We start from the raw sequence: 18519 nt of genomic DNA on the forward strand, positions 1-18519 counted from the left end.
CCCCTCCACCCCCGCCCACGGCTGGTCTCCCTTCACTGGACCCGGCTTGCCGATAGATTCTCTTTGCGCAATCTGTGCGTCATCGCCCCCAACCCCCCGGAACCTCTAGCGGTCCATGCCCCCAGCCCCAGCCCTTCTGGCCGGAGACACGGTCGAGGGGTCGGGTTGCAGTAAGGGGCGTTCTCTGACGTTGCATGCCCACCCCCACCTCCCGCTACGTGTTTCAACCTTCCCTTCAAGCAATGGAGGGAGCTGGAGTTGAGCCACCGCTCCCCACCTGCGCAACCCCCTCCCCACCTGGTTTGCTCTTGCCCTCCAAACGTCCTTTGGTGGTGGTGGTGGTGGTGGTGGGGGGGGAGAAGGAGCAGGAGGAAAAGAAACTGAAGGGGGATGGGGAGTGGTGGGCTGAAAGGTGGCACAGCAGAGGCGCCAACATTCGCTACAGAGTCAACTGGACAGACACACCTTTTTCTTCAGACACGCACCGACAATGTACAGACACGACAGAGCCACACACATCCTCAATCTTTTCCTTCTCTTCCAACTTGGACCCTTTTCGGTAGGATTACCAAAACCGCAAGATCCACCCATCTGCCCCGGCCCAGGGCCGGCACCCCGCACCGCGGATCCGCATACAGCGCCCGCACATCTCCTTTCTCAGGTTCACGCCGTCCTTGGGCGTGTTCCCCATGGACCCTGAGATCGGAGGATGGGGAGACTGCCCCTACCTGCCCCGCTTTGGATTCCTTATCCTCCCCCTCCCCAGCATGGATTTCTTACTGGTGCCCTGTCAGACCTGGGAGTGCCCCATCCATTTCGCGATGCGGGCTCCCGCCGCTGCAAATTGTTAGGTAAAACCCACCCTCCTGTCTTACAGTGTCTCTGCATCCACCTTTCCATTCATTCATTCATCCTTTTCTCCTTGTCCCTCCTTCATTCATTCATAGCCCCCAACCCCGCCCGCCTCGACATTTCATTCATTCATTCATTCATTCATTCTTTTCCCCGGTGCTCCACTAGCGCACGCCCCTTCAGCCGAGGACCCTAGTGCGCAGTCGCAGGCCGGGAGAACACCGCTTCCTCCAATCGTTGGGCATCCTCCCGCCTCTAGGCGCCCGCCCGCTTCCCCATGAATGAACATTGACGTCAATGGGGCGGGACAATCCCACGTGACACTGCGCGCTCCCGTTTATAAGGCGGCAGCGGCGCGGGCGCTGTCCAGCGTGCTGAAGCCGGAGCGAGCGAGCCGCCCGGACCCAGCTGAACCCAGCCCACTGGACGCCAGACCTGGACCATCGATCCTATCCTAGCCACCTCTCGGAGCCGAGGCGGAAGCGTTCCGATCTTCCCCTGTCCCCACCCCGCCTCGACCCTCCTCTCCACCTCCTGCGTCGTGACACCAGCTGGTAAATACTCCACTGTCTGTCCCTCCAACCCTGGCAGCGATGGGTGTGAGGGAGGGTTCTCTCCCCTCCCAGATGGGGGTGTTGAAAACACATCGGGGAGCCCCCCGCAAGGGTCTCTGGTAAGTGGGGAGTCGCCGCTTTTTTCTTGCTGCTGAAGTCGCCCACGCACCATCCAGAGAGTCCTGTGGGGGGGGGGAGCAGAGATTTCCTCCTTATCCTCACTGCTTAGTACGTGGGCGCGGGCAATGAGATGGCTCAGAGAAGGGGGCGAGGAGGCACAGTGGGTGCGAGGGTTGTGGGCATTTTCCCATTTACACGACTCCAGAGATCGGCACATCTTCCTTCTTTGCGCCTAAAGGTCCCTCTTCTGGGTAAGGTTAGGGGAAACCCTGATTTCCTGATTAAAGGTGGGGGAAAGGAATGTAGAATCAGAGAGCAGAAAATTCTTAAAGAAATCCTTTCTTTCTTTCCTTCCCTCCTATTTTTCAGTCTCCGGCAGTCCCCTGGTCATGAAATCGCTCAGGTTGCCAGTTTCCGCCCTCTTCTGCTTCCTTGTACTGATTAAGGGGCTGGGAGGAGCGCCCCCCGGGCGCCTTGAGGTACAGTCACCTCCCCTCAGCTCTGAGCATAAAGAATCCGTAGCTGGGAACGCAGTGCCCGGGCTGAAGGATGGTCGCACCCCAGAGGTCCGAGCCGCTCGAAATTCAGAGCCGCAGGACGAGGGAGAGCTTTTCCAGGGTGTGGATCCCCGGGCGCTGGCCGCAGTGCTGTTACAGGCACTTGACCACCCGGCCTCGCCCCCGGCGCCAAGCGGCTCCCAACTGAAGCCAGCGGAAGAAGCAGCAGAAGCTCTGTTAACCGAGACTGTGAAAAGCCAGACCCACAGCCTCCCGGCACCAGAGACTCATGCGCCCGCGGCCCCGCCTCGCCCTCAGATTCAGGAGAATGGTCCCGAGGCGAGCGACCCCTCCGAGGAGCTTGAGGCGCTGGCTGCTCTGCTCCAGGAACTGAGAGATTTCAGTCCGAGCAGCGCCAAGCGCCAGCAGGAGACCGCAGCAGCAGAGACGGAAACTCGCACGCACACACTGACCCGAGTCAACCTGGAGAGCCCCGGGCCCGAGCGCGTGTGGCGCGCTTCCTGGGGAGAGTTCCAGGCGCGCGTCCCGGAGCGCGCGCCCCTGTCACCCCCGGCTCCCCAGCAATTCCAGGTTCATATGCCCGAGAGCCGCCCCCTTCCCGAAGCCCACCAGTTCGGGGAAAAAGTGCCTTCCCCCAAAACACACCTAGGCGAGGCATTGGCACCCCTGTCCAAGGCGTACCAAAGCCTGGGCACTCCCTTCCCCAAGGCGCGCCGGCCGGAGAGCTCACTCCTGAGCGGCTCCGAGGCGGGGGAGCGCCTTCTACAGCAAGGGCTGGCTCAGGTAGAGGCAGGCAGGCGGCAGGCGGAGGCCACCCGGCAGGCCGCGGCGCAAGAAGAGCGGCTGGCGGACCTGGCTTCGGACCTGCTACTCCAGTATTTGCTACAGGGTGGGGCCCGGCAACGCAGCCTGGGGGGTCGGGGGCTGCCGCCGGAGAAGGAGCGACTGAGCGAGAGGGAGGAGGAGGAGGTGGAGCAGGAGAGACGCGGCGGTGAGGAGAGGGTGGGGGAAGAGGACGAGGAGGCGGCAGAGGCGGAGGCGGAGGCGGAGGAGGCGGAGAGGGCGCGGCAGAACGCGTTACTGTTCGCCGAGGAGGAGGAGGAGGACGGGGAAGCCGCCGCTGAGGACAAGCGCTCCCAGGAGGAGATGCCTGGCCACCATCGGCAGGACGCCGAGGGGGCAGAGGAGGGCGGAGAGGACGACGACGACGACGACGAAGAGATGGACCCACAGACCATCGATAGCCTCATTGAGCTGTCCACCAAACTCCACCTGCCAGCGGATGACGTGGTCAGCATCATCGAGGAGGTTGAGGAGAAGCGGAAGCGGAAGAAGAACGCCCCTCCCGAGCCTGTGCCTCCCCCACGGGCTGCCCCCGTGCCCACCCACGTCCGCTCCCCGCAGCCCCCGCCCCTCGCCCCCGCCCCCGCTGGAGACCAGCTGCGGGATTGGAACGAGGTGCTCCCGCCTTGGGATCGGGAGGGGGACGAGGTATTTCCCCCGGGGCCCTACCACCCTTTTCCCAACTACATCCGGCCGCGGACGCTGCAGCCTCCTGCTGCCTCGCGCCGCCGCCACTACCACCATGCCCTGCCGCCTTCGCGCCACTATCCCGGCGGGGAGGCCCAGGCACGGCGCGCGCAGGCGGAGGCAGAGGCGGAGGAGCGCCGGCTGCAGGAGCAGGAGGAGCTGGAGAATTACATCGAGCACGTGCTGCTCCAACGCCCGTAACCGGTCTCACCCCGAGCGCCACCGCAGCGCGTGGTCACCCCCCTCCGTGTCGCTCCTGTCCCTCTGGGTATTTGCATGCGTCCCGGCCCCGCCCTCGCCCCGCCTCGCCCGCGGACTGCGCGGAGGGCCAGGCATACCTCTTCCTGGGCCCAAAGCCCGAACTCCCCAAACTCACTCATGGCTGTCCCAGGGCCAGCGCAGGCGAGCGGATGGTTTGTGCGAGCTCCCTCCCGCTGTCCCCACCTAGTTCCCCAGTTCCATCTGTGTCTATCTCCTGCCCTCCACTCTCTCCAGATCGCTGTGAATTTACCTTCTTTCCCTTCTCTCTTGTAAATACCCCTCACGGAGGAAATAGTTTTGCTAAGAAATAAAAGTGACTATTTTATTAGGACTTTGTTCTCGGTTATTCACCCGTCCCCTTGGGTCTGTGCGTCCTTCCCAAGGGGCGGTGAGGGAAACGCCAGCCACAACACCCATCTCCTCCAGCTTAAAAGGGAGGGTTGAGTGGCGCCAACCCTTTTTAAAACTGTATTTGGGGGTAGAATTGGCTCACATCCATTTGGAAACCCTAAATGGTGGTTAAAGTCATGGGTTCCCAGGGCCTGGCAAGAGATGCAAAGTAGATAAGGAGCCACAGCTCTGGGCTACCTAGGAGGCTCTTCTCTCTCTCTCTTTTTTTAAAATTTAATATATTTTATTGATTTTTTTTTTAGAGAGGAAGGGAGAGGGATAGAGTTAGAAACATTGATCAGCTGCCTCCTGCACACCTCCTACTGAGGATGTGCCTGCAACCAAGGTACATGCCCTTGACCGGAATTGAACCTGGGACCCTTCAGTCCGCAGGCCGATGCTCTATCCACTGAGCCAAACCCGTTAGGGCTCTTCTCTTGACTCTGAAGGGCCACACAGGCAGTACTGATTGCTCCCCACAGACCCTGTTCCAACTCACTGACACACCTCTCTTAACTGCTCCCTAAATTCCCTAGTCCTACACACTTCACAATAAATATGGGGACAGGGGACGTTTGGCAGCCACAGAAACATCTTGGTTTTAGCCACTTCTCAACTCTTTCCTAAGCAGAGGAGGTAGAATATATCCTTGAACTAGGGAGTCTCCTTCCCAAACAAAACTAAACCAGGCAAATGAAATCTCCCACAAAGAAACCTTAGAGGAGTGAAACCTTAGAGGAAGTTTCTCCTCCCTGGCTGAAGACAGCTCAGGGAGCTAGCTGGTTGCAGAGGCATTGAGTCAGCAATATATTTTTGGTAGGGGGTGTCAGATAAAATACAGGACACTCGGTTACATTTGCATTTCAGATAAGCAATGGATACATTTGCATAGGATACACTTAACCTTAAAAATTATCCGTTGTCCTGGCCAGTGTTACTCAGTGGTTGGACCATCAGTTGTGCACCAAAGGGTCTCAGGTTCAATCCTGAGTTGGGGAGGCAACCAATCAATGTGAGACTCATCAATGATTCTCTCTTTCTCCCCTCCCTCTCTCTCATTCTCTTTAAAAATCAATGGAAAGATATTCTCTGGTGAGGATTAACAACAAAAATTATTCATTATCATACTGTGTATCTTTTATTTTATTTCTGGCTCTAATCTGGCAACCCCTTTCTGGGGAATAGTCAAATGCAGTGTTCCCTTCCCCTCCTAACTGATCCCAGCAGCCCTATCTTCTTTCACAGAGCCTCAGGCAGGCCAAGTCCAGAAATGCTTTTCTTTTATTTCAGAGGAAAGGAAATAAAGTCAGACACCTGCCCACCCCACCAACCCCTTAGTTTCTGCCTCACCCCGAATATGGAGTGAAGGGCCCAGTCTCCTATGAAGCCTGCCCTTCCCCCAACCCTCCCTCCCTCAAAGTGGCAAGGTTAGAAAAAAATTAACTATGTTGTTCCTCCCCCAGCACTGGACAGAGGCCCTATTGCAGCCAAGAGGGAAGGGAGGGTGCAGATGAGGGGAAAGGATGACCTAGTCACTACACAGATGCCCCCTTCCCAGGCAGAGAAGCTGCCCTGGCTGGCTGCAGGGGGTGGGAGGGGTGGAGGTAGGATATGGGGCAGGGAGATGAGAAGAGCCCTGAAAACCTTTTCCCTTTAACCTGACATATTTATATATTTACAATTATAAGGGGAGGGAAGGAAATTTGGAGTAATAGTTCTTCAAAGGCAGGGAATGAAAGCCAAATAGCACCCCCATCTTGGGTCTTGGTCATATTTTCCTGCCTCCCAGCTCCAAAAACCTTCAGTAGGAAAAGGGGAAACAGGAGGTAGGGGGTGGAGGAAGGGACTGTTTGAGGGTCCTGAGCCTACAGCTCACTCCAAAAGAAGGTGAGACAGCAGAGGAGGGACAGCTGAGTCCCACCAAGAAAAGGGCCACTTGTGCCCTGCGTCTCCACCAGCTCCCCACATCTCCATGTGGCCTGGGCAGGGGCTATGCCAGACCCATCTCCTCCAACACACTGCGTGGCGACTCATCCTCCTAAGGCAGAGACAAACAGAGGGTGACGCAGAGACAGCAGGAAAGGCAGACAGGGAATGAGGGAGGTGGGCGGGCAAGACAACAGCATCACAAGGATGGAGGAAGCACACAGAGAAACGGGGAAGGGGGAGAGAGAGAGAAGCCAACGTGAGCTCAAGGCAGAACAGCTGGGGACCCTTCAGGGGAGTTTCCCAGCCCCCCTAGGACTACCTCCCAGAGCCAACTGTGGCAAGGAGGGGGTCCAGGTTGAGTCCACCCCCACCCCCCCTAGAGAACCACAGACCAAGTTGGTGAGCAGGGGGCCCAGCTTAGTATCTGAGGTGAAAGAGAGTGAAGCTGTGACTCGAGGATGGGAAACACTTTCTGAGGGCTGTGGGGGTGGCAAATGGTTAGGTCCTTTTGTTCAGCGTTGTGGGCACGGAAGAGATTGGCATCAGGTCTCTGAGGTAAGGTGAACTAGACCGCAGAGAGATGAGTCATTGGGGTCTGAGCAGAGCACTAGTAATAGGGGTGTATGTGCCAGGGTGTGTGTGTGTGTGTGTGTGTGTGTGTGTGTGTGTGTGTGTGTGTTTGTGTGTGTGAGAAAGGGAATCTGTACCAGTAATGTGGCAAGTTCAATTCTGCTCTTTCTCCTATTGCACCCCTATCTCACCCCTTCCTCAGAGCCAGCTCATGCCAGCTTGTTTGTCACTGCAGATTCCGGTGACTCATCTTCCTGCACCAAGTCTCAGCAGTGGCACAGCAGAGAGGGGGCAAGCAGTAATGGGGTGAGGGCAGGAACACCAGATAGCAGGGTGAAACAGCTAGCTGACCTGTTCACCAACCCCCAAATCCCTACAGCTTTTTGCTTCTGAAAATCAGAGGCTCATTTTGAGTATGTGTATGTAAAAAAAGGGGGTGAGGGGGAGACACCAGGGAAGAAAAGCATTATCCACCCTTTGTTTCTTCTCCAATTCTCTGAGCAACCCTTATATGCCAAGAGAAGCAAGGGAGATATGCCTGCGGTGAGACACCCTGGTCTTTCCGGAAGGAGAGAATTGGCACAGGTGGCTGTCTGCCACCCCCACCTCCCACCCCAAACAGGTGAGGGGGCCAGACACCATAGGGAGGGGGGCCCTTCGGTGGTGGTGGGAAGGGGGCAGATGTGGCAGGCAGGCAGGGTGTCCAGGGGAGGGAGGGCACCTTCTACCATGATACTCTTCCTCCTCCTCACTGTCCCAGGCCCATACCTCCTGCAGCAGGTCAGCCTGCTCAATAGCCTTTAGCACACTCTTCTTGGAGGTGTCCTGGACATCACCCCCCATCAAGAACTCATCCAAGATGAAGTAAGCCTTCTCAAAATTGAAGATGATGTCCAGCTCGCACACCTGAGAAGAGGGTGAAAAGGCCGAGTAATGAAGTGCATTCCCACCCCACATGCGCCACCTCGTTTCTCAATATGTCTCCTCATCTTCTTCATGACTATCCTCCAACCTTAGTTCCTGCCCCAGGTCTATGTCCTCCTGACCCCTAGGCCTTAGTACTTGGACCAGGTTTCCTTGTCCTTCTCTTGCCTCTTTGTCCCCGACTGTGGCTTTTGTTGCCTTGTCCCCCAGGATCTGTGACATTGTTCCCACCAACACCGGGCTAGCCTCCTTCCCTAAATTCTGCGGGGCAGGGAAGGAGTCGTCAAGATCAGGAACTGCTGTTGAAATCTGAATATGACTTTTGTCCTTTTGTGAGAAGTCTGAGCTGAGTTCTAGATGGATTGATTAAGAGGCAGATTCTGGTCTCTACCCCCTCCCCCAGACTGATTAAGGGGCATGGCTAAAGAGGGAGATTATTTACCATTCTCACTGCTCCAGCTTCACTTCTCCCAAGTATCCCAGGGCAGAGATTCCAAGGACCCCAGAGTTCAGAGGGAAGAGGGGATTGCTGAGTATGGAAACAGGGGAGGGTGACTTACGCTGCCAAAGTATTTGTCCAGGAGCTCCACATATCGGTGGATCAGTTCCAGGGTGATGAGCTCATTGTCTTGGCCCTCGATGGCGCAGCAGAAGTAGAGGCTGGCATATCTGAGGAGAGGGGCACATGAGAGAGAGAGCTGAAAGGGCTATTGGCCTGCTCCAGGACCCACACTCAGGGCTCAAACCTCTCATTTCTCCTTAGCCCATGGTCTGTGTGGCTTCAAGACAAAGGTGGGGTGGCCCCAGGATATACAAATAGTAACTCGCTCAGCCTCTTAGTGCTTCTCACAAACAGGCAACAACCAAACTCTTTTCTCCTCTTGCTCTCTGACCTGCTCAGTTTGACTCAGCAAAAACCTGAGCCAACTAATTTCACCTCCTCAGAGAAGAAACTAGAAATGGTAGTGTGTGTGTGTGTGTGTGTGTGTGTGTGTGTGTTGGGAAAGTGGCACAGGATTTATCATTTATGACTGAGACAGCAAGGGACATGTGTAATGGACAAGATATGGCCCTTGGGACAGAAGTATGTGTGTGAAGTAGGTGTGAGACTAGAGCAAAACTAAGGGGGGAACAAGAATTTCTTTAAGGTGAATGTAGAAAGGAAAGAAGGCTGGAGTTCAGCACTGCCCTCGAGATGTCCTTAGCCCCAGTTCTCCTGACCTAGGGACTGCTTATCACTCAGCCATTTAAACCCATTGCCAAGCCCCAATCAAGCAGGATCCAGGCAAGTCTGAAAGTAGGTGGGGAGTCACCTCTTATAGACAACTTTGAGGTCTCTCCACTCCAGGAAACTGCACATTTTGGGCTTGCGAGCCAGGACAACCTGCATGAGCTCCCGAACCATCTTCTTTCTCTCCTTGTCTGATGTGGCCAGGTACCATTTTTGCAGTCTCAGTTTTCCCTGCCGGCTGAACAGCAGCATGAATCGCATCTGGGGAAAAGGCAGGGGGTAGGGGTGGGGGAATGAGAGGCAGAGCTGAGGGTCAGAGATTTGGTTCTCTGAGTTTCTTTCCTCCACAAACATACCGCCCCAAACTCATCTAACTCTTCTCCACTCACAGCTTCTATTTTCTTCAAATAATCAGCCCTTGCTCTCAACTCTTGGTATTCCCACCAGCTGGTGCCTTTCCTTCGGGGGGGGGGGGGGTGTCAGAGCTTCTGAGTCTGTCTGTCATTTGGATTCAAATCCCTGCTTTACTAGTTGAGTAAGTTGCTTTGGGCAATTACTTTATGTTTCCTGGTCTGTAAAATAGATAATAAAAGTACTTATCGTACAAAGTTATTAGGAGGGATTAAATGAGTTGATATATGCAACAGTGCCTGGCGCAAGGTAAACACTGTAACACATTAGGTATAACTATTATTTTTCTCTGACCTCCTGTTTCCAAACCATTTCCTAAAGGTAAGTAAAATACCTAGCACAGTGACAATCAGCCCATAGCTGATGTCAGAGGCTCTGTCTGCTTTCTTCCATGCTCCTATTCACCACCATACTGACTGAAATCAGGTATTTTGTTCCTGGAGAAGCTACCTCAATTCTCCACCCAATCCTAGCCATTCACCCTTGAAGATGTCCCTAACACACTGCTTTCCCGTGCCAGTCCTATGCCCAGGGGTATCCTTCATGTTAGCACATGGTATTGAGACTCCTCCCCCTTCAAATTCCAGCCTCCTCTCTCCTCAGCCATTCAGGCATTTGGCCATTGATATTTCTCTCTCTCTTTTCAATCCTCATCCTAGGATTATATATATTTAAATTGGTTTTAGAGAGAAATATCGATGTGAGAGAGAAATATGGACCGGTTGCCTCCCATATGTGCCCTGACCTGGAGTCGAACTGGCAACCTCTCGGTGTACCGGGACAACGCTCCAACCCACTGAGCCACCGGGCCAGGGCTCCTCACTTCTTCCTTTCCTGATGCCTCCCGTTACATGCCCACTCCTTCCCAGATATCAGGTGACCAATTTCCCTTTCCATTTTTTCACTTAGAACACTGCCATCCAGGTGGCTCTCCAAGAGAATGTGTGCACCAGGGCTCAAGCTGGGTAGAGTGGGGAGGAGTGCAGAGCCCTCCTGGTGCACACGCGGTGTGCCCCAGCTACCCTGTTCCAAGGGGTCAGTCCACAGCCTGGAGTTCTCGCCTTCTCCCCGCAGCTCTCCTCTCCACGGACATTCCCAGGGCTGGAATCCCTGGATGTGTGGCACAGCACTAGCTGAATACTGTTCAGTAAGCTGAAGATCACAAAGGGGTTTTTTGGTGTGAGGAAGGGGAAGCGCCGTTAGCGAGGTGGGAAGGCAACGGAGGAGCGCCAGGGAGCCCTACCCGTCTAAGACGGGGTGGAGGAGGGGAGCAGGAAGACGGAAGGCCTGGGTTCCGGAAGGAGAACGGGGTGGGGGGCGGAGAGCAAAGAGCTGCGGAGCCGGGTTCCAAGGCCCGGGTCCCCCAGAGCAAGCCCTCGAGCCCACTTGCTTTACCCACCGCACTCAGCCTCCAGGCGAGCCGGTGGCCGACCGCAGCAGGACGTCCTCTCCTGGGACCCGGAAACGATCCCCTCCCGCACAGCTCTGACCCCGCGGGCCGCTCCTCTCGGGGCTGCGCCCGGGCGGAGTGTGACCCGTGCCCCCGCCGCTTCCCTCCGCCCACAAGCCCTCGCGCCCCTATTCCTCGGGCGACTTCCCTGCGGCGGTGGTCGGGACCCCTTGGATCGCGACCCGCGCGCTCCCCCAGGCTCGGGACAGCCCCGCCGCCCCCTGAATCAGCCCTCCCTCGCCCCACTATTGCGCCCTCTCCCCGCCCCTTCTACCTAAAGCCACGTCCAGGTGCTCTTCCTCCCGAGGCCGGCTCGCCCACCCGTCCAGGAAACTGAGGTCCTCTGAGGACCGGAGGAAGAAAGAGTGGCTCTCACAGAGGGCGGCCCCCAAGGACCCCCGCAGGTACAGCCCACGGCCCTCGGTCCCCCTCCCCTCCCTCTTCGCACAACCTACCATCCTGCAGGCTCCGTCTTGGCGAGTCCCTCTCCGGCCGCCGTAGGTGCCAGCTCCACTCCCTTTCTTATCCTTTCTCTTCTTCCTCCCCCTCCCGCGGAAGCCCGGCCCCGCCCCGCCCCTTCACGTTGGGTATCGCGCAGGCGCCGAAGCTGCGGGGCGCGCGGGCGGGGATGGAGGAGGAGAAGCGGAAGCCATGGCAACCAGGTCCTTTGACTTCAGCTTTGAGCAGCTACGTTGTCATGGTAACAAGGCTGTCCTGTGGGCTGCTTGGAGGATGGGGGAGAAAGACAATGAGGTCCTCGAGCTTTGTAACCTTGGGGGGAAAAAGGGCGGGAAAAGGGGTGCGAGGTGACTGGGAGGACCATTGGAGTTTGTGAGGAATTAGGGAGTACTAATGGAGGGGTGTGGGCCATTGAGGAGGAGCAGGGCAGGCATTGGATGTAGGGCAGGATGAATGAGGAGGAAGACTGGAAGACAAAGGGTGGTGGGGGCAGACATGAGGAAGAAGTATAGAGCTCAAAATAGATGTATACTGAGAATCTGCTAGATCTAACACTTAAAAAAACCTTTTAAAATGGAATTTATTGGGGTGACATTGGTTAATAAAATCATATAGGTTTCAGGTGTACAATTTTATAATACATCACCTGTACACTGTATTCTGTAGTTACCCTCCAAGTCAAGTCTCTCTCCATCAGCATTTATCCCCCCTAGACCCTCTTCCACCTCCACCCACCCCCTTTTCCTCTGGTAATAACCATATGTTGTCTGTGACTATGAGTTGGTGTTTTTGATTTTTTTTTTTTTTTTTGCTTAATCCCTTCACCTTTTTCACCCTGCCCCGCACCCCCCTCCATCCTTCTCTGATAGCTGTTAGTCTATTTTCTATTTAATAGTCTGTTTCTATTTTGTTCACTAGATTCCACATAAAAGTGAAATTATATGGTACTTGTCTTTCTCTGACTGGCTTATTTCACTGAACATAATGTTCTCCAGGTCCATCCATGTTGTCTTAAAGGGTAAGATTTCCTTTTTTATGGGTGAATAGTATTCCATTAGGTAAATGTACCACAGCTTTTTAATCCACTCATCTATTGATGGACACTTGACTATTATAAATAACATAGGGGTGCATATATTCTTTCAAATTAATGTTTCTGGTTTCTTCATTTAGGGTGTCCCAGAAATGTATACACACAATTTGAATACCTATAAAGTGTTTATTAAAATACATTTTATTTTCAAAATTGAGCCATTAGCTGTTAAAGTGTGTATACATTTTGGGGGAATACCCTATATATTTTCAGAAGTGAAATCACTGGGTCATAAAGTAGTTCCATTTTTATTTATTTTTATTTTTTTTAAAATATATTTTATTGATTTTTTACAGAGAGGAAGAGAGAGGGATAGAGAGTTAGAAACATCGATGAGAGAAACATCGATCAGCTGCCTCTTGCACACCCCCTACTGGGGATGTGCCCGCAACCAAGGCACATGCCCTTGACCGGAATCGAACCCGGGACCCTTGAGTCTGCAGACCGACGCTCTATCCACTGAGCCAAACCGGTTTCGGCTAAAGTAGTTCCATTTTTAATTTTTTGAGGTAACTCCATACTACTTTCCACAGTGGCTGCACCAATCTGCATTCCCACCAACAGTGCACAAGGGTTCCCTTTTCTCCACATCCTCTCCAACACTTGTTGATTGTTTGATTCTGACGGGTATGAGGTGATATCTCATTCTGGTTTTAATTTTAATTTCTCTGATGATTAGTGACAGGGAGCATCTTTTCATATGTCTATTGGTCATCTCTATATCCTCTTTGGAGAATTGTCTATTCAGATCCTTTGCCCAGTTTTTAATTGGATTGTTTGTTTTTTTGGTGTTGAGTTTTATAAATTACTAGAGGCCCGGTGCACGAAATTCGTGCACGGAGGGGGGTTGTCCCTCAGCCCAGCCTGTACCCTCTCCAATATGGGACCCCTCAAGGGATGTCCGACTGCCCGTTTAGGCCCGATGGGATCGGGCCTAAATGGGCAGTCGAACATCCCTCTCACAATCCAGGACTGCTGGCTCCCAACTGCTTGCCTGCCTGCCTTCCTGATTGCCCCTAACCACTCTGCTGCCAGCCTGTTTGCCCCCAACTTCCCTCCTCTGCCGGCCTGGTCACCCCTAACTGCCCTCTCCTGCAGGGTTGATCACCTCCAACTGCCCTCCCTTGCAGGCCTAGTCCTTCTCAACTGCCCTCCCTTGCAGGCTGGGTGCCTCCCAACTGCCCTCTCCTGCTGGCCATCTTGTGGTGGCCATCTTGTGTCCACATGGGGGCAGGATCTTTGACCACATGGGGGCAGCTATATTGTGTGTTGCAGTGATGATCAATCTGTATATTACTCTTTCATTAGATAGGATACCTCCAAAGCACAATGAGTAAGAATCTGAAGGTTTATGTGGCTTCTATTTGGTTTCTAGGACAAAGTTCTTTCCTTTACCCACCACTCACTTCTCTCCTTTTACTCTTGAATGTTAATTTCAACATAATTTTTGTAACACCTCTTGAAAAGGATCCCACCAAGTTTTTGATAGTCCACATGATAAAACTTACAGAATAATACAGCATGAGACTTTCATTCTCTCACTAACTTCTTCATATAACTGTAATTCCTCAGCCTCTAAAGAATGAAAAAGGAAAATAAAAGTGCCTTCTCTCATTCCAAGGCCTTTCTCAGTCAGGCAACCACAAAAAGAAAGAATGAGCCTACAATTCATGTCATGAAATCTCTATCAGGCATAATTCAAATCAAATCCCATCATGCAAAGTCTGGGATACTTAAAATGTATAAGAGAACAGTGGTGACCTGGGGGAGAACTTATGAAACCTTGTCTCCTGCTTTTGCTGACTATTCTTTTCCTTATGCTAGACTCCAAGTCCCTATCGGGGACTTGGTCAGGCGGCTGTGGGTGCTAACCCACGCCACCTGGATCCGTGATCCGGTACCTGGGCAGGCCTCTGCGGGTGCTAACCCATGACGCCTGCCATGGTCTGTGATCCATGATCGTGGACCTGGGCAGCCTGCTGCAGGCTTTAACCCACGCTGCCTGCCCTGCTCTGAGATCGGTGATCACGGACCTGGGCAGCCGGCTGTGGGCTTTAACCCACGCTGCCTGACCTGGTCCATGATCCCTGATAGGGGCTTTAAGTCAGCTGCCACTGGCAATGGCTGACTCGAAGCCCTTATCCAGGACCTGGTCAGGCGGCTGTGGGCGCTAACCCAAGCTGCCTGCCCTCGTCCGAGATCGGTGATGGCGGACCTGGGCAGGCAGCTACGGGCGCTAACCCTCGCCGCCTTCCCTGGTCCGTGATCCCTCATCATGGACCTGGGCAGGCGGCTGCAGGCCTTAACCCACGCTGCCTGCCCAGCTCTGAGATCAGTGATGGACCTGGGCAGGCAGCTGTCCTGGTCCGTGATCTGTGATCGTGGACCTGGGCAGCCGGCTGCCGGCCTTAACCCACGCCGCCTGCCCTGGTCCACGATCGGGGATGGCGGACCTGGGCAGCCGCCTGCCGGCCTTAACCCACGCCGCCTGCCCAGGTCCGTGATTGGTGATGGCGGACCTGGGCAGGCGGCTGCCGGCCTTAACCCACGCCGCCTGCCCTGGTCCACCATCATGGCTTGGATCTCACTGACATGGGTGCTGCCCTTTCCCCCCCGCCATCTTTGCTGGTTTAACGTGTATATTTGCTCCTGGTTGGCCGGTGGGCGTGGCCGGTGGGCGTGGCTTATGGGTGTAGCGAAGGTGCGGTCAATTTGCATATTACTGTTTTATTAGATAGGATAAATTATGGATATCAACCCCTTATCAGATATATTATTGGCGATCATGTTCTCCCATTTAGTGGATTGTCTTTTCATTTTGTTGATGGTTTCCTTTGCTGTGCAAAAACTTTTTAGTTTGATATAGTCTCGTTTGTTTATTTTTATTTGGTTTTCCTTGCCCTAGGCGATATATCAGAAAAAAATATTGTGATGAGAAATATCTGAGATTTTATTGCCTGTTTTCTTCTAGGATTTTCATGGTTTCAAGTCTAACATTTAAGTCTTTAATCCATATTCTTGTGTATAGTGTAAGAAGTGTATAGTGTAAGAAGGTTTGTTTTGTTTTGTTTTTAAAATATATTTCTATTGATTTAAGAAAGGAAGGGAGAGTGAGAGAGAACTAAAAACATCAATAATGAAAGAGACTCATTGATCGACTGCCTCCTGCACATCCCCCACTGGGGATGGAGCCCACAGCCTGGGCATATACCCTGACCGGGAATCAAACCGTGACCTCCTGGTTCATAGGTTGACACTCAACCACTGAACCACGCCGGCCGTGCTCTTTCTTTCTTTATTTTTTCTGTAAATTTCTGTCCAATTTTATCAACACCATTTATTGAATAGACTGTGTTCATCAAATATTAATTGACCATGCAGTATGTGTATTCATGTGGTAAAGGGGTTTGCATATAAGAGAAAAATTTTAAGTTTTGTCATGTTAAAAACTTAATGGCTGTCTCTAAATAATTTTTGGTGACTAGTGGTGCTATTATTTTTTAGTAGCACTTGAAGCAATTGTTGATAAGGTCTTGTCTGTCTCCACTATATGTGCTTCTTTTCTTACTCTCTGTTAAGGAGATAATATTCTTTAGTTGCAAGAGGATGGGCTTAATTCACCCTGGGATGCAGTCTTGTCTCTGACCCTTACTAGCCTCAGGTAATTTAACTCCCCGTTTCCTCATTTTAAACATGAGGCTAGGAGATTGCAAGTTGTTCTGAGGATGTATAGAAAGTATCTGGCATACCCTAAACACTTGATAATAACAGCAATTATCATTACTTCTCTTTCCCAAATTCTTTCTTCTACTACTTTTTCTTCCTTTCTTTTTCATTTTCCTTTCTCCTCTGCTCATACCTTAGGCTTGCCAATGGCATAGACATTGGCTGAACTATCTTGGTGTTGTTTTTTAGGTCAAGAATCCTATATAATAAAGAGGTAATATGCAAATTGACCATCACTCCAACACACAAGATGGACGCCCCCATGTGATCAAAGATGGCTGTCCCCATGTGGACACAAGATGGCTGCCACAAGATGGCCAGCAGGGGAGGGCAGTTGTGGGTGATTAAGCCAGCAAGGGGGGGCAGTTGGAGAGGACCAAGCCTGCAGGGGAGGGCAGTTGGGGGGAACCAGGCCTGCAGGGGAGGGCAGTTGGGGGCAACGAGGCCTGCAGGGGAGAGCAGTTAGGGGCAACCAGGCCAGCAGGGGAGAGCAGTTAGGAGCGACCAGGCCAGCAGGAGAGAGCAGTTAGGGGCGACCAGGCCAGCAGGGAGGGCAGTTAGGGGTGACCAGGATGGCAGGGGAGGGTAGTTTGGGGCAATCGAGCTGGCAGGGGAGCAGTTAGGTGTTGATCAGGCTGGCAGGAGAGTGGTTAGGGGGTGATCAGGCTAGCAGGCAGAAGTGGTTAGGGGCAATCAGGAAGGCAGGCAGGCAAGCAGTTGGGAGCCAACAGTCCTGGATTGTGAGAGGGATGTCTGACTTCCCATTTAGGCCCAATCCTCCTTGTGGGATTGGGCCTAAACGGGCAGTCAGACATCCCTAGAGGGGTCCCAGATTGGAGAGGGTGCTGGCTGGGCTGAGGGACACACAACCCCCCTCCCGTGCATGAATTTCATGCACCAGGCCTCTAGTAATATAAATAAAGCGAGTTATTAGATTTAGAAAGAGTAAACCATTATGCAGTGAAAAGAAGGAATGGAAGTGTGTAAGAAGGGCAGAAAGCAAAACAAAAAGAGATGTAACCTCTCTCATGGGGGAAAGGAGAAGGTTGTATATAAGGGAGTAATGAGAAGTTAGATAAGGATGTAAAAGCAGACAGTGAGGCAGCCTGCGAAAGTTTGGAAGCTCTAGAGATGGAAACTCCTGCATTCCTGGGAAAGCTGACATTGCCTAGAATTCCTTGTCTCAATGAGGTATTCCTACCGAAACAATAAGATTCTTGAGATAATTGTTAGAAATATGGATTTTGCTCACGTAGAACCATAGAGTTCAAGTAGTTTTAACCAATTAGAAAACATTGGACTGGATTTCTTCATTGTTAGCGAACAGTGAATGTAAAGACCCTATGAGTTAGTGAGTCCAATACAGCTTGTGTCTGCAGATGAGTTCAGGTTTGATGCAGTGTGCAGTGGGAAGTTGGGAGTTGTTAGGATTTTCTGAGCAAGTGAATAACTTGGTGAGCTTTGGCTGGTGTGGCTCAGTTGATTGAGCATCATCCCCATGCACCTAAAGATCTCAGGTTCCATTCCCGATCTAGGCATATACCCAGGTTGCAGGTTCTGTACCCAGTTGGGGCATGTGTGAGAGGCAACCAATCGATGTTTCTCTCTTCCTTCCCCTTCCTCTCTCAAAAATAAATAAAAACATATAAAAAAAAGAATAACTTGGTGAAAACAGTTTTAAGAAAATTAATCTTAAACTAATGTGGGGGACACTTTGCAAAGAGAGATGGAAGACTGGAAGGTCATCTGGGATGCAGTTTGAGGAATCCAGACACAAGGATGAAATGGAGAGAGACAAATTGGAGAGATACCTGTAATGGGCCAATAACTGAAGTTGATAACTCATCTAAGTAGAGAAGAAAAAAGGAGAACCAAAGTAGTTGCATGTGTGAGTTGGCCTCATCTCTGCAGTGGATTATAAGCTCCTTGTTGGATGGTGTCTTATTCATCTTTGTTTCTTTACAGCACCCTGCACAGTGCTTGTCAATTGGCTTAAAATATGATTGTATACCTGGTTGTCAAATCTAGATATTTAAATCTTACTTCTCTGTACTATACAGATCATGAATCATAGAAATGTACACTTAAAACCTATATAATCTTATTAACCAATGTCATCCCAATAAAATTTAATCTATCTATATATATATATATAAAAGCCTAAGCAACTGAACGACTGGTCAGCCAGTCACTATGATGCTCACTCTCCATTAGGGGGCAGACGCTCAATGCAGAAGCTGCCCGTTGGTGGTCAGTGCGCTCCCACAGCCAACCTCCTGCGGCTAGCCAACCTCCCACCGGCCAAGCTGAGGGACCCCATCTGTGCACAAATTCATGCACCGGGCCTCTAGTTAATAAATAAAATTTTAAAATCTTACTTCTCACCCAAAATATGCTAAAATCTATTTTTGTATAAATGGAAAAATGGGAGAGGTGAGATTCTCCTCCATAGGTACAGATGGTATTTGTGTTGTCACTCTACAAACCGTGCTGACACCATC

General features: G+C 52.2%; 2 protein-coding genes across 4 annotated transcripts; one reads left to right on the forward strand and one right to left on the reverse strand.

The window, feature by feature from the left end:
• Positions 1-1120: 1120 nt before the first annotated feature.
• Positions 1121-4166, forward strand: VGF (VGF nerve growth factor inducible). Its single transcript, XM_079799371.1, has 2 exons — positions 1121-1406; positions 1896-4166. Exon 2 carries the CDS (start codon positions 1916-1918, stop codon positions 3773-3775), a length of 1860 nt encoding a protein of 619 aa, XP_079655497.1. The 5' UTR covers positions 1121-1406; positions 1896-1915; the 3' UTR covers positions 3776-4166.
• A 1322-nt stretch (positions 4167-5488) lies between these two features.
• AP1S1 (adaptor related protein complex 1 subunit sigma 1) lies at positions 5489-11322 on the reverse strand. 3 transcript variants are annotated; one of them, XM_079799416.1, is made up of 5 exons: positions 11196-11322; positions 8962-9140; positions 8209-8317; positions 7493-7630; positions 5489-6263 (listed from the first exon to the last, which is right to left on the reverse strand). In XM_079799416.1, the coding sequence occupies exons 1-5, from the start codon at positions 11196-11198 to the stop codon at positions 6216-6218; spliced, it is 477 nt and encodes a 158-aa protein (XP_079655542.1). In that variant the 5' UTR covers positions 11199-11322; the 3' UTR covers positions 5489-6215. The 3 variants fall into 3 exon arrangements, with proteins under 3 accessions (XP_079655542.1, XP_079655543.1, XP_079655544.1); XM_079799417.1 differs by lacking the exon at positions 11196-11322 and adding an exon at positions 11015-11083; XM_079799418.1 differs by lacking the exon at positions 11196-11322 and adding an exon at positions 10690-10985.
• Positions 11323-18519: the final 7197 nt, after the last annotated feature.

The sequence above is a fragment of the Cnephaeus nilssonii genome (genome assembly GCF_951640355.1).
Source record: "Cnephaeus nilssonii genome assembly, chromosome: 2".
Classification (NCBI taxonomy): domain Eukaryota; kingdom Metazoa; phylum Chordata; class Mammalia; order Chiroptera; family Vespertilionidae; genus Cnephaeus; species Cnephaeus nilssonii.

Coding starts and splice junctions, on each gene's coding strand:
- AP1S1 (XM_079799416.1), bottom strand. Junction 7,631..8,208: donor TGGACAAATACTTTGGCAGC/GTAAGTCACCCT, acceptor CCCTCTTCTCAG/GTGTGCGAGCTGGACATCAT. Junction 6,264..7,492: donor AGGCTGACCTGCTGCAGGAG/GTATGGGCCTGG, acceptor TCTCTGCCTTAG/GAGGATGAGTCGCCACGCAG.
- VGF (XM_079799371.1), top strand. CDS start 1,916: ATGAAATCGCTCAGGTTGCCAGTTTCCGCCCTCTTCTGCTTCCTTGTA.